The sequence below is a fragment of the Gracilinanus agilis genome, chromosome 2, assembly GCF_016433145.1.
Source record: "Gracilinanus agilis isolate LMUSP501 chromosome 2, AgileGrace, whole genome shotgun sequence".
NCBI lineage: Eukaryota > Metazoa > Chordata > Mammalia > Didelphimorphia > Didelphidae > Gracilinanus > Gracilinanus agilis.
In genome coordinates this window covers 367,487,414-367,500,470 of record NC_058131.1, presented here as the reverse complement: position 1 = coordinate 367,500,470, position 13,057 = coordinate 367,487,414, and the positions used below count along the sequence as shown (strand labels likewise).

Sequence of the window (13,057 nt, the reverse complement as noted above, 5' to 3'; positions counted from 1 at the left end):
TCAAATCTGACCTCAGGTTCTTTCTAGCTGTGTGACCCTGAGCAAGTCACTTAACCCCAGTTGTCTGGCCCTTATGGATCTTCTGCCTTGGAACCAAATCACATTATCAGGTTAAAAAAAAGCTTTTGAAACAAGTAAGAAAGGTCCTTCAAGGTCATCTCATCCAACTTTTTCATTTTATAAAAATGAAAACTGAAATCTAGAGAGAACTGATTTGCCCAAGGACACATAGTTTTATATGAATGCAAAGAATATTGAGGTTCCTGGAGTTCCTTTTCATATTGTACATAACAATTCATAAATATAACAAGCATTTCCTTCCTTTCTTTCTTTCTTCCTTCCTTCCCTCCCTCCTTTCTTTTTCTTCCTTCATTCCTTTGTTCTTTCCTTTGTTCCTTCCTTTGTTCCTTCTTTCCTTCCTTCCTTCATTCATTCCTTTACTTGGAGTTATAGAACCTGAGTTTGAATCTGCTACTTATTATTTGTGTGATCTTGCACAAGTCACACATTTCTTTCAATTTTCACCTGTAAAATGAAGAATGTTAGAATTTATGACCTTTACAATCCATTCCAGCTCTATATCTGTGATTAGCCTTTTTTTCTTTTTCTGTCCATATCTTCAATATATCCATTCATGTCTGTAATGATGAATACCCAGGCAAGTAAAAAATTCTTTAGCAGCACTAACTCCATTATTTACACATTCTTTCCCTAAAAATAGAATTTCCAACTTTCTAGTTCCCTCTAAAAACAGGAAGTAAAAAAAGTTTTCTCTGCTGAAAAGGAAGGAAATAGGATTTTACTAAAATCTATGGTAAAAATGTAAAAGTAGAATTAAAGAACTTAAAAAAAACCCCTCCAAAACAAACAAAAAACCCTAGCAATTTTATCCTTAAAAATGTAGAAATGACTATCTCCTCTTTTCCCACCTACCCTTTTCCTTCTCTTCAATCTCCATCTCCCTCAGGAAAAAAATCAGATTTAGAAAAATAGTTTGCTCTTTGCTTCTGAGAGATCTAGTGAAGAGTTTAAGTTATGCCATTATAGGCAGCAATCTTGATTTTCCCATTGCATCATAGCATCTTAGAATGACAGAGCTGGAAAGCCCAACCTTTGATCCCTTCGTGTTCCATATGAAGCAAGTGGGGTCTAGATAGAGTAGTATAGCAGATGTAGACCCAAGGCCATAAAAATAATAAGTGAGGATTCAAGTCTATGTCCTCTGACTCCCAACCTAATGTTCCCTTGCATTGTGCTCCCAAGGCAAGAACAGCTTTTACACTGAGTTAACCAATATGATTTTTAGTATGACTTTTATCTTCTTTGTTTCCTTAAGCAGACTTTATTTCCGAATGCTTTGCATAGTTCAAATTTGGTTTTCTTTTGGAACAGGAAATTACTTCTCCATTACCTGCAGGCTCTCTGGATAAGTGTGGGATTATAAGAATGATGGTTAGGATTAGCATATTAAAAAACCATTCAGTGAAATTTCTTTGGTATTTTTTATTTTGTACAAAGGCTGTAGCAGCCTTGTTCTGGAATAATGGAGTCCCAGGGCTTCAGGGCACTGGAAATGGACCTTTCAGGACCTCAGAGTGATAAGCCAAATGCCTAGAGCTTCATTTAGCTTGTTTTTTTCTTATTTTTCTATGATTCTTTTTTCTTTTCATAAAATCTGTTTTCTAATTTAGATGAGTCTTGCCAAGGACATCATACCAAGGATACCAAAAAATGAACAGAAACTGATATAGCCTGTACCCTGTGACCCAAATAAGTTGTTTGTTTGTTTTTTTTTTAAACCCTTACCTTCTCTCCTTGTATTAACTCAAAGACAGAAGAGCAGCAAGGGCTGGGAAATTGTAGTTAAGTGAGCTGTCCAAGGTCACATGGCTAGGATGCATCACATTTGAATTCAGTTCCTCCTGACTCCAGGCCTGGCTTTCTACCCACTGTGCCACCTAATTGCTCCTCCTAAATAAGTTTTAATTAAAAGTCTTTTGATTTGCCCATGTTCCTGGTCAGCAGTTCATTTTCTAAGACTTTACATTTTGAAGGAGATATTTGCATACCTAAAACATTAATATCGAGGTAGGAATCTGGGGGTAGAACCTCTGGTTTAGGTACTAGATAGGAGTTGTTTTGTTTTGTTTTGTTTTTATTCAAGAACAACTTCCTGGGAAAGTTAGCTATTTTTGTAAGGAAATGATTAGTAAGAATCTAAAGTCATTGCTTAATCATTTATGGGTTCAATTATTTCAGAGGATAGTTTGCATTTGAAGATAAATCAACTTGCCTTCTTACCTGTAGTGTAATTTCTGTAGCCCCAACCTAGGGTCATGCAAACTAAAATATTCATCATCATTTCTTTAAATGCCTCAGCATAACTATGAGCTAAGTGGGAAATGACAGCAAGTAGGGTAGGGCTAAAAAAATGAAATGATAGTTCAGGAGTTGGAAGGGAACTCAGAGACCATCTAGCTAGACGCCCTCATTTTTAGAGAAGGAAAATGGAACCAAGGGAAGTTAGGTGACTTGCCAAAAGTTATATAGCTAATAACTGTCAAGGGTAGGATTTGAACCAAAATCTTGTTAAATCCAGAACCAGTTTTCTTTCCATTAAACCATAATAGCTAGAGTCCATGCAAGATGTTTGAAACCTTAGGTACTTAGGCTATAGCTCTCATTTGGGAACCATTTTCTCAAGTACAGTGAAGAGTGTTGGCCGTCCACTAGTTTTGTCAGTCCCACAGAGTTTAAGTAAATGAATCAAATATATATTGAATGTGTATTGAGTATGAATCCCTATGCACACTGGAGATAGGAAGATGAAAAATGACTTTCCCTGGCATCAAGAATATTCTAATCTGATTGGGGAATAAATGTACAAATAATTATGTAATACTGCAAATTTTAAATATTGTAAAATGTACATTCAGACAAAGTGCTATGAAAAAATTCAAGAGCAAGAAGTCGTCATTTTCACCTGGGAAGAGCAGGAAAATAATAGAGAAATTGATGCATTGGTTGGGCTTTGAAGGAAGGTCAAGATTTTAATGGTCAGAAATGGGGCTTCATCCAAGGGAATGGATCTTTGGAGAAGGGACCAACTGTTTTTTCCACTTCTATCAACTGCTAACCACCAGCTATCTATCAGCCCTGGGGAATAATAGCCTCTCCCCTCTTTTTGCATCGATTCCAACTTGGTCTGCAGCCATTATCCAAGGAAGTAATCCATGTGGAAGCTAAGCAACTGCCTCTGCAGGAGTTACAGCCCCTGCTTCCTTGATAGCACAGCCCTAGAAAATCAAGTTGTAGATGCCAAAGTCTTTGGCACCATCAAATAGTTTAACATCAGAAGAGGATATGGTTTTATTTTATTTTTTATACCTTACCTTTCATCCTTAAAATCAATCCTGTGTTTGATTTGTGAATTGATTCCAAGGCAGAAGAGTGGTCAGGGCTAGGCAATGGGGGTTGACTTGCCCAGAGTCACACAGCTAGGCAGTGTCTGAGACCAGATTTGAGCCCAGGACCTCCCTTCTCTAGGCCTGGCTCTCAATCCACTGAACCAACCAGCTGCTCTGGGATATAGTTTTATTAATGGAAATTATATGAAAGAAGATGCATTACTGTCTGCTTTGTTGTACCCTAAGGACCACCAACCTTTCTCATTGACTTTCAGCTAAAACCACTCATATATGTTCTTTCCCATTGTGAGCTCTTTGAAAGAAGAGATTTTTGTATTTTTCTATTTGTATAGCCAACGCTTAGACAATGCTTTACATATAGTATGCACTTAACTCATGTTTTTCATTCATTCATTCCAAATATTCCATTCAAGACATAAAGTTGAAAAGAGGATAAAAAACAGGGACCCCAAATAGACCTGAAGAGAAGCTAACTAAAACAAGGTTGGAAAGATGGGTGGAGATAAAGTGTGGAAGCCTTGGATGCCAGGATACTGTTTAGTTTATTTGGGAATCAGTGGAGTGTCACTGAAGGTTTTTTAGTAGAGGAGTAACCTATTCAGTCAGAACAATACGTTAGGAAGATGTGAAGAGCAGATTAGACAGGGGATTCATCAGAGGCAGAAAAGGTAGCATATTATGACAAAATAATCCTGGCCAGAGGTGATGAAGGTCTGAAGTAAGATGGGGGAGCTCCATGAGTGGTAAGGAGGAGTGGAGAGTCACAAGTTATATTGTGGAGATAGAATGGACAGCATCTTGTAAGCAATTGGTTGCAAGAAGACAAAGGAAGTAAGAGTCAAAGATGACCAATTTTGAACTTGGATGATTGAGAGAATGATGGTACCATGAGAGAAAATTTAAGTGGAGAAAATGGTCTTGAAACTTGATAAAGTGGGGGAAAGGTAACAAATTCAATTTTGGACACACTGAGTTTTAATTGCCAGTGAATCATCTAGCAGGATGGTGGAGATGGAAGCCAATTTACAGATAATTGAAGTGAAACAATGGGAGGCTTCTAAAACTGTATTTAGTAGTTATGGGGAGAAAAGAATAAGAACTATATTTTGAGGAGATAGCAAGGTCAATGGGAGAATTCCCCTCTGCCCCCTACTTGGGGATACCTAATCATTTTTGCAAGTTAAAAATGAAAGCATTAGCAGAGAGGGGGATACTGAAGATCCATGAGGGGGGCAGCTAGGTGGCTCAGTAGATAGGGCACCAGGCCTGGATATAGGAGGTCCTGGGTTCAAATATAGCCTCAGACACTTCCTAGCTGTGTGACCCTGGGCAAGTCACTTAATCCCAATCGCCTTCCCCTTATCACTCTTCTGCCTTGGCACTAGTACTTAGTATCAGTTCTAAAATATGAGGTAGGGGTTTAAAAACAAGAAGAAGATGCATGAGAAATGGGATGTATGATGAAGCACAATCAGAGGGGAGACAAATAAGAATGGGGATCAGGAGCACAGGTGAAGGAGTTAGCCTTATCCCTAAGGAAATCCTCTTACTTTGGGACAAAGGGAAATGTGGGGAAGATTAATGAAGTGGTAAGTTTAGAGGAGTAGAGAAGGCAGAGAGGGATTTTGTCAAACAGTAAGCAAGACCAAACGTGCACCCTAAAATCGAGAGTGAAAGTAGAGTTGAAGGCTTGAAGAAAGAAGAGATGACAACCATCTCTGGCAGGGGTTTTCAACTAGAGAGGACAGAATCATGGAATCATGGAATGATACATCTGGAAGGAACCCCTAATGTAGCTTCCTTTCCCCAAAGCTTCAGGCTTATACTTCCAACTGCTTTGTCATGGCTTCAGTATGGCTAAAAGTAAATGCACAATTGCAAAATCTCCCCCTATCCAACTCAAATCTCTATTTCTATAGATAATGCCACCTTTTTTCTAGAAACTTAAGATCATAACTTCTTGACTTTCCTCTACTTCACTCCCCACATCCAATACGTTGACAAGTCTTGTTGATTGTATTTCTGCCATATCTCACATCCATACCTTCATCTCATCTTTCACTGCAACCAACATTGTTCAATTGAATACTATTTCAACAAACTTTTTATTAAGTACCTACTATAAGCCAGTTTTTGTGCTAGGTGCCAGGAGAAAAAGACAAAAATAAATTTACATGGCCTTTGAGAACTTCTGTTCTAGGAAGAGGAGTAGAGGGGAAGCTAGGTAGGTTAGTGGATTGAGAGCCAGGCATAGATCCTAGAGGTCCTGTGTTCAAATCTAGACTCAGTTATCTCCTAGCTGTATGACCCTGGGCAAGTCACTTATCCACCATTGCCCAGCCCTTATCCACCATTGCTTGTATGCCTTGGAACCAATACACAGTATTGATTCTAAGATCAGAGGTAAGAGTAAGCATATAATAAGAGTGAGCATGTATTAGGACTTCGAGGTTTGCAAAATGCTTTATATATGAGATGTTGAAGTTTATTGGCTTAAATGGCTCTAAGACTTTTCTAAAAACTCACCAATTATCATCATCATCATAGCTAATATATATGTGTATATAGATATATATTTATATATTTATAGTTTTTTTCTAGATAGTGTTTTCTATGTGCCAGGCACTGTACTAAGCCTTCTGCAATTATTATCTCATTTGATCCTCACAACAGCCCTGGGAGATAGATGCTATTATTATTCCCATTTTACAATTGCAGAAACTGAAGCTGGGAGAGGTTGAGTGATTAGCAAGGGTCACACAGTCAGTAAATATCTGAGGCAGGATTCAAAGATAGGTATCCAAGGCCAATACTTTATCCTCTGTGCCTCCTCGCTGCCTATTAGGTACTTACTTGGTAACTGTATGTTAAGAGTATTTAGGTGGCTTAGTGGGCAGAGTGCTAGGCCTGGAATTAGGAAGATTCATTTTTCTGAGTTCAAATCTGGCCTCAGACACTTAACAGCTGTGTGATCCTGGGTAAGTCACTTAACCTTGTTTGCCTCAGTTTCATCTGTAAAATGAGCCAGAGAAGGAAATGGCAAACCACTTCAGTATTTCTGCCAAGAAAATCCCAAATGGGGTCACAAAGAGTTGTATATGACTGAAAATGATTAAATGACAACAAATCATTTGTTAAATTAAATTTAATCTAACCCAATTTGGTTTTACAATGGAAGAAACCAAGTCTTAGAAAGGGAAGTGATTTAGTGAAGACCACTTAGTGTCAGAGACTGGACAAAGAGCCCAGTGGGATCTCCTGACTTCTGACCCGAGTCTGTTTTTACCCTATCAAAGGTATATAGAATTGTAGAAAGGACTTTTATCGATAACACATGACATAAACTCACCTATTGCCAAAGACTCTCTTTCAAATTGAGGCAATGTACGATCCAATGGGGGTTTTTTACTTCTGTCTATGGATGGTGCAGGGACTGAAAGAAAAACAGAGATCAGCTAAACAGAGAGATCTAGTTACTGGAAAAGGATAATAGAGAGATAAGGATTTGTTCTTACAGTTGGGTGTTCTATGGTTTCTGCCTCTAATGGGCTCTTCATGACTGGGTTGTGGAAGATGAGGAGGCTGTTCAGAAAAGAAGACAAGTAACATTTGTGGGGTTAGGCAGAGGGAGGGGAAAGTTTTATATTTATGTTTAAGCTAAGGCTCATGCTGACATTTGACTTTGTCTTCAACCTAGCATCTTCTTTCTGTTCTCCCATTTGTCATCTAAACAGCTATCTTTCAACCATTTCCAATGTCCCCATTAATATCTCCTTTCAAGGATTCCTACCAGACATTTGTACCTCAGTAGGAATTTCAAGTAGTTAACAAGACTGTGTTAATTAGAATCATAGGATTTTTGAACTTTATACCTATGATAAGGGCACTTAGATTTAACTAGTCCAATTATACAGATGATAAAAACAAGAATTATAGAGAGGAAATGATTTTCCCCTAAAATGCATATATACATTTCATGTTCTATTTAATTGAAGTGTGAAAAATTTTAGCTCCTTTTTCTTTAGCCCTTACCATCTGTCTTAGAATCAACATTAAATTAAACATTAAAGGCTAGACAATTGGGGCTAAGTGACTTGCCCAGGGTCATACAGCTAGGAAGTATCTGAAGCCAGATTTGAACCCAGGAACTCCCATCTCCAGGCCTGGCTCTCTATCCTCTGAGCCACCTGAATTTTATCTCTTTCTAAAAAGGAATTTCAGGCATCAGCCAGAAATGGAGGAATCTGTAAGGAGAATCTAGGGACTTTCCTGGTGACCTGAAAACAAGTCATATAGACAACCCCATATATTATTATTATGTTAAGCTGGTCCTATTTATATTTATTTTAAGGTAAATTTTCCCACTCATTTTCAATATTGAGAAATTGTGACCCAGTAGGGGATTTGTGCTTTACTTAAGGCTAAGGAGACCTTTGGAACAGAATAAAGATGAAGTCAGTTAAAAGCAAAGAGAACCTACTGTATTGTTTCTGCCACCAATGCCTGGTAAGGGTCTCTGAGGAGGAACTGGAGGTTGTTGAGGGGTTTTCCCAGTTAGGGGCCTGTCTGAAGGGAACGAAAAAAATGTCTTAGAGAAAACACAATAAAATGAAAAAAAGCAATGAATAATAACTTTTGCTAAACAGCTCCTTAAAATGAAATAGAGTGACCCTGAAAGCCCAGTTGGGTTCCCTTGTCTTCCATATGCAACTTCTATACTTATATTTGCATATTTTGGAAAGGACCTTAGGGTCTTGGAGTAGCATGAAGGAATATGAATTAGACCAGTAATTTCATTATTGTAGGGTTCCCCTTAAATTTTTCTTGGTAAGTATGCAAGTTGATACCTCCTTTGCAATTTGTAGTCAGAGAATTGCCTCAGATCCCTGAGAAATTAAAAAAAAAACTTGCCCACAGTCACACAACCTGCATATGAAAGAGGCAGGATTGCAAGATCTCCCTAGTGCCCAGGCCAGATCTCTATCCACTATGCTTCTCACGAAGCTGAGGAACCATGGAATGGTAGAGGGGGAGAAAGCTAGAGAGGGAAAGAAAAATGAATAACCTGGCTGAGTCACAAAATGGATTAATGACAGGACTACTAGATTTACTTTCTTTTTTTTTCTGAGAAGAATATCAGTGGTATAGGGAACTCTGGGTGTGGAAATGCTTTTCTCCAATATAGAGTGGCAATCCATCTATGATTCATCATTTTAAAGAGTTACGTGGGGTACTAAAAGAATAAATGATTCCTCATATTTATATAGCTAGTGTGTCTCAAAGATGAAGTTAAGTATTTTTTATTCCAAGGGGTGGATACTCTCCATCCACCACGCTCAATCTCCTTTGTCATACTCTCTCTTCTATAATAATGAAGAACTTAATAGATGTCTTAATTCTACTCGCCAGAATTCAGGAAAAGGAAACCCATTACCTATGTACATGGAGCCAGAAGGGAGCTTGGCAGGAAGGATTGTGTTCTGCATGGTGTCCTCATCATTGGAGGGAGGGGGCTCATAATCAGCATCATCCTCTAGGGCAGGTGCCTCCTCCTCATTGGGAGACTCATAATCTCCATCTTCCTCTCCATCTGCAGCATCGTCATTTGGGCTTTCATAGTCATCGTCCTCATCCTGCCAATATATGACAATGATGGCAATGGATGTTTTACACTTATAGACTCAGAACCAACCCATCTGCCTACTATCCCATCATTATTAAATCTTTATGAACATCATCTTTGCATAATTTCTTGGTAGAAACATGAGACAGGACTTGAAAGTTTTTCCCATAGTCTTGTACAGCTGACCTCATTTTCATCATCTCAAAATTCACAAAGTGGTAGAGAGAACACCGAACTACTTGGTGAATACTGAAATGTATCTCACTAAACAGAGGGAAATTCAGCTTGAAAATCTTTCTTCTGGCTATGTGTCTCACATGAGTGAACTGGAGCCAGATATGAATAGGGAAAGAATAAATCACATTTGGGCAATTATGCAACACTTTTAAGAATCCCAAGCTATTCACTGATGCAAAATTCTGTCTTTGTAATATGAATATCTTCCACTGATGCTAATAGGCTAAGAATCTTTTGTTACTAGGATTCTAGGAGACTTAGAACTATGGCTGACCCAAAGGTATCCCTAGTTAGTTATAAATGGTGGCTATAATTAGATCTTTTAGGAATAATTGCTTACGTGTGAGAAATATTTTTAAAAAAATTCAACCAGAAATGGACGGGGACTGGTCATGTGGTAAGAATGATGGAGAAAATATAGATAACTAAAATACTGCACGAATATCCACAAATTATTAAAAGAATTAATGGAAGGCCTCTCATTTGTCAAATAGGCCCTCTGTGGAGGAACTATGGAATATCTGGGCAAGAATTCAATAAGGTGAAGAGGTATGACTGTGTTATTATCAGCACTAAACAGAGAGAGTGCTAATACTGAGGATGTTACAGATTAAATCATAAAAAGAAAGGATGAAACATTCATTAAGTGTCAAGCATGATGCTAAATGCTAGAGATACAAATAGAAAAGCAAGATAATTCCTGGCCTCTAAAAGACTGCATTCTAATAGGAAAAGACAACACATAAGCATTCTGGAAAGTTCCAGGAAGAGTAAGTTAATTCATAGGGAAATTGATTGATGTGCCTTTTCCAGAAACAGTAGTAGGATAGAGTCAATTAAGATTATAGAGGAAGAGAAAGGAAGCAGGGTATGCATGAAGAGACTGGAAGATATGGGAGGGCTGATGGCAAGAAGATGGATGAAGGTGAAGTATGGCTTAGGTTAGCTATATAAAATTGGCCATGAGAGTGTCATTCACTATGGCTTGGATCTAGAGAATGGTATCTGAAATATCCTAAACAAATTTAAATGAATAAGAAAAACTTGTGATGTTGAAAGAATAAGAGCAATAATACACATCATATTCAAATATTATGGAAATTTAAATTGCATAAAATCATATTACAGTCATCCTTTGCTGTCAGGAGAGCATGATCTCCAGGTTTCAGATTCACAGAATGTAAGAGATGACATAAGGGAGATCTAAGAAATTGGTTAATCCAACCCTGACAATAACTCATGTATGTAAGAGCCAAATCCCTCTTTGAAGACCTACCCTCACTAAGACCCCAGAGAACTGTGCTGGAACGGGGCATGGAAAATGTGTTCAGAACATATCTTGGCCAATTTTCCAAGGATATAAAAAATTTCAATCTGAGGAAGAGTGGAATGAGAAAGTGAGGCAGTGCAATAGATAGAGTATTGGACTTTGAGGAAGTTGAGGAATCCCAGGCACTTATTTTAGGAGCCTGGGCAAATCACTTAACTTCTTTTAGGCTTGATTTCCTTGTTGCTAAAATGGGGATGGCCTCACAGAATTGCTGTGAGGATCAAATGAGATAATAGATTTAAAATATTTTGTAAACTTTAAAATGCAACATAAATACTGGTTATTATTATTATTAATACCAGTGTTGTAACTGGTTTTATTATTATCATAATTACCTCCTAAGGCAGGTCATTATACTTTTGGAAAGCTTCCATTTTAAAAAAGCTTTTTCTTAAAATGAAGCTAAAATCAACTTCAGTACACCTCCCAGCTGTAACTTCTAGTCACTGCCCTCTGGAGTCAAGTAGAACAAGTCTTAATCGCTCTTGCACATGATAACCCTTCAAAAGCCTAAAGACAGTTATTATGTTCCCTCTAATTCTTCCATTTCCTCTATTAATCAGCAAACTCTTATTAAGTGCCTTCTTTGGACCAGGCACTGAGCTAATTGCTGGAGATTATAAAGACAAAGAATGCCTGTCTCTGCTCTCAAGGAACTTACTCACTTTCCTTTCATTTTACAATGCCTCGAAAATCTAGCTTCTGGCCTTATTATTCCACTGAAACTGTTCTGTCTGAGATAACCATCAACTAGTACCATTTCCCCCTCATTCTACACTCTTCTTTACTTCTTTGCAGCTTTTTGTAGTATTCATCACTCTCCCTACCCTTATCTACATTGCTCTTTCTTAGTTTTTCCTAGCCTGTTGGGCTATTTGTTTCTCATCATCTTTTGATTCATCATCATTCACTGGCTTTGCATTAAGCACAAGTATCTTGAAGACATCATCCCATTTCCTTCTTTCTGTACTGTCTCTCTCTCTCTCTCCTCTCTGTGTGCTATCATTAGACCCATAAGTTCAAGTATTATCTATTCCCAAATCTATACATACAGACCAGTGATTCCCAAAGTGGGTGCTGCCACCCCCTGGTGGGTGCTGCAGCGATCCAGGGAGGTGGTGATGGCCACAGGCACATTTATCTTTCCTATTAATTGCTATTAAATTTTTTTAAAAATTAATTTCCAGGGGGTTAAGTAATATTTTTTTCTGGAAAGGGGGCAGTAGACCAAAAAAGTTTGGGAACCACTGATACAGACTGACTCTGTCTCCCAAACTCCTGTTACCTATCATCAACTGCCTGCTGGTTATCTCCAACTGGATGTCAAATTCAGCATGTTTAAAATATAATCCATGGCATTCCTTCCTAGGTTCACCCTTCTTCCAGAATTCTTTCTTTATATAAAGGGAATAACTTTTTTCACAACCTTGGAGGTTTCCTTAATTCATCCCCATATAAAATTATTTCCTACATTTTATGGATTTTTACTTCCACAACATTTCTCACTTCAATCTCCTCTACATTCCCATAACTACTACATTAGTTCACCTCTCATCTGGACTAATGCAATATTTTCCTAATTTATCTTTCTGCTTCCAATGTCTCTCCTTAAATCCATCCTTCATATTGTTGTCAAATTCATAATTCCAAGACTCAGGCTTGAATTTGTTCCTCCCCTACTTATTCTTAAAAAATCTTCAATGCTTCTCTCTTATTTTTAGGATAGATCACAAAATCCTAAGCCAAACATTTCAGGTCTTCCACAACCTGGCTTTCACCCTCATTTTCAGAGATGCTTCATATTACTCTTCTCCTATTTGATGTTCCAGGCAAAATGGTTTAGTTTCTGTTGCCAAACTTGATATTCATCTGTCTTCATGCCTTTGATAACACTGTTCCATATAGTCCTTCAATTCACTCATTCTTTACTATTAGCTCTTAGAATTACTAGTTTCCTTCATGGCTCAAATTCAGCTATCACATCCCTAAGCTGCTAAAACTTCCTTATTTATCAGGTTATCCTTTATTTACTTATTACTTGTAAAGGTTGTTTCCCCTAGGAGACTATAAGTTCCTTGAGAACAGGGAGAGTTTAGTTTTTGTCTTTGTGATGCACATACCAGCTTCTTGTATAGTACCTTATCTCTAACATATTGAATTTATATTCATAATAGAACATAATCCCCCAGATCTGGTATGCCCATGATAGTATACAGCCTGATTATTATCTTTCTCTCTCTAGACACAAGGCCAATAATAGATTATAGCCTAAGATTGTGTTAGCTTTTGTGGTTGCCGTGTCATGTGGATGATTCAGACCACTAAAACTCTCATATCTTCTTTTTTGACAAGTACTATTATCAGGCCATGTATACCCCATCTTGTACTTCAGAATTTTTTCAGTATAACTTTAGGACTTTATGTATATCTTCATTAAAT

At 37.8% G+C, this 13,057-nt stretch overlaps 1 protein-coding gene across 1 annotated transcript in view; it reads right to left on the bottom strand.

Annotated features, from left to right (window-relative positions):
- Positions 1-13,057, bottom strand: part of LCP2 (lymphocyte cytosolic protein 2) — a 79,800-nt gene that overhangs the window by 15,857 nt on the left and 50,886 nt on the right. The window contains exons 7-10 of the mRNA XM_044664455.1: positions 8,863-9,061; positions 7,909-7,994; positions 6,944-7,010; positions 6,778-6,861 (exon numbers count right to left, since the gene is read on the bottom strand). Coding sequence (XP_044520390.1) covers positions 6,778-6,861; positions 6,944-7,010; positions 7,909-7,994; positions 8,863-9,061 — 436 coding nt within the window. The remainder of the gene's footprint in view (positions 1-6,777; positions 6,862-6,943; positions 7,011-7,908; positions 7,995-8,862; positions 9,062-13,057) is intronic.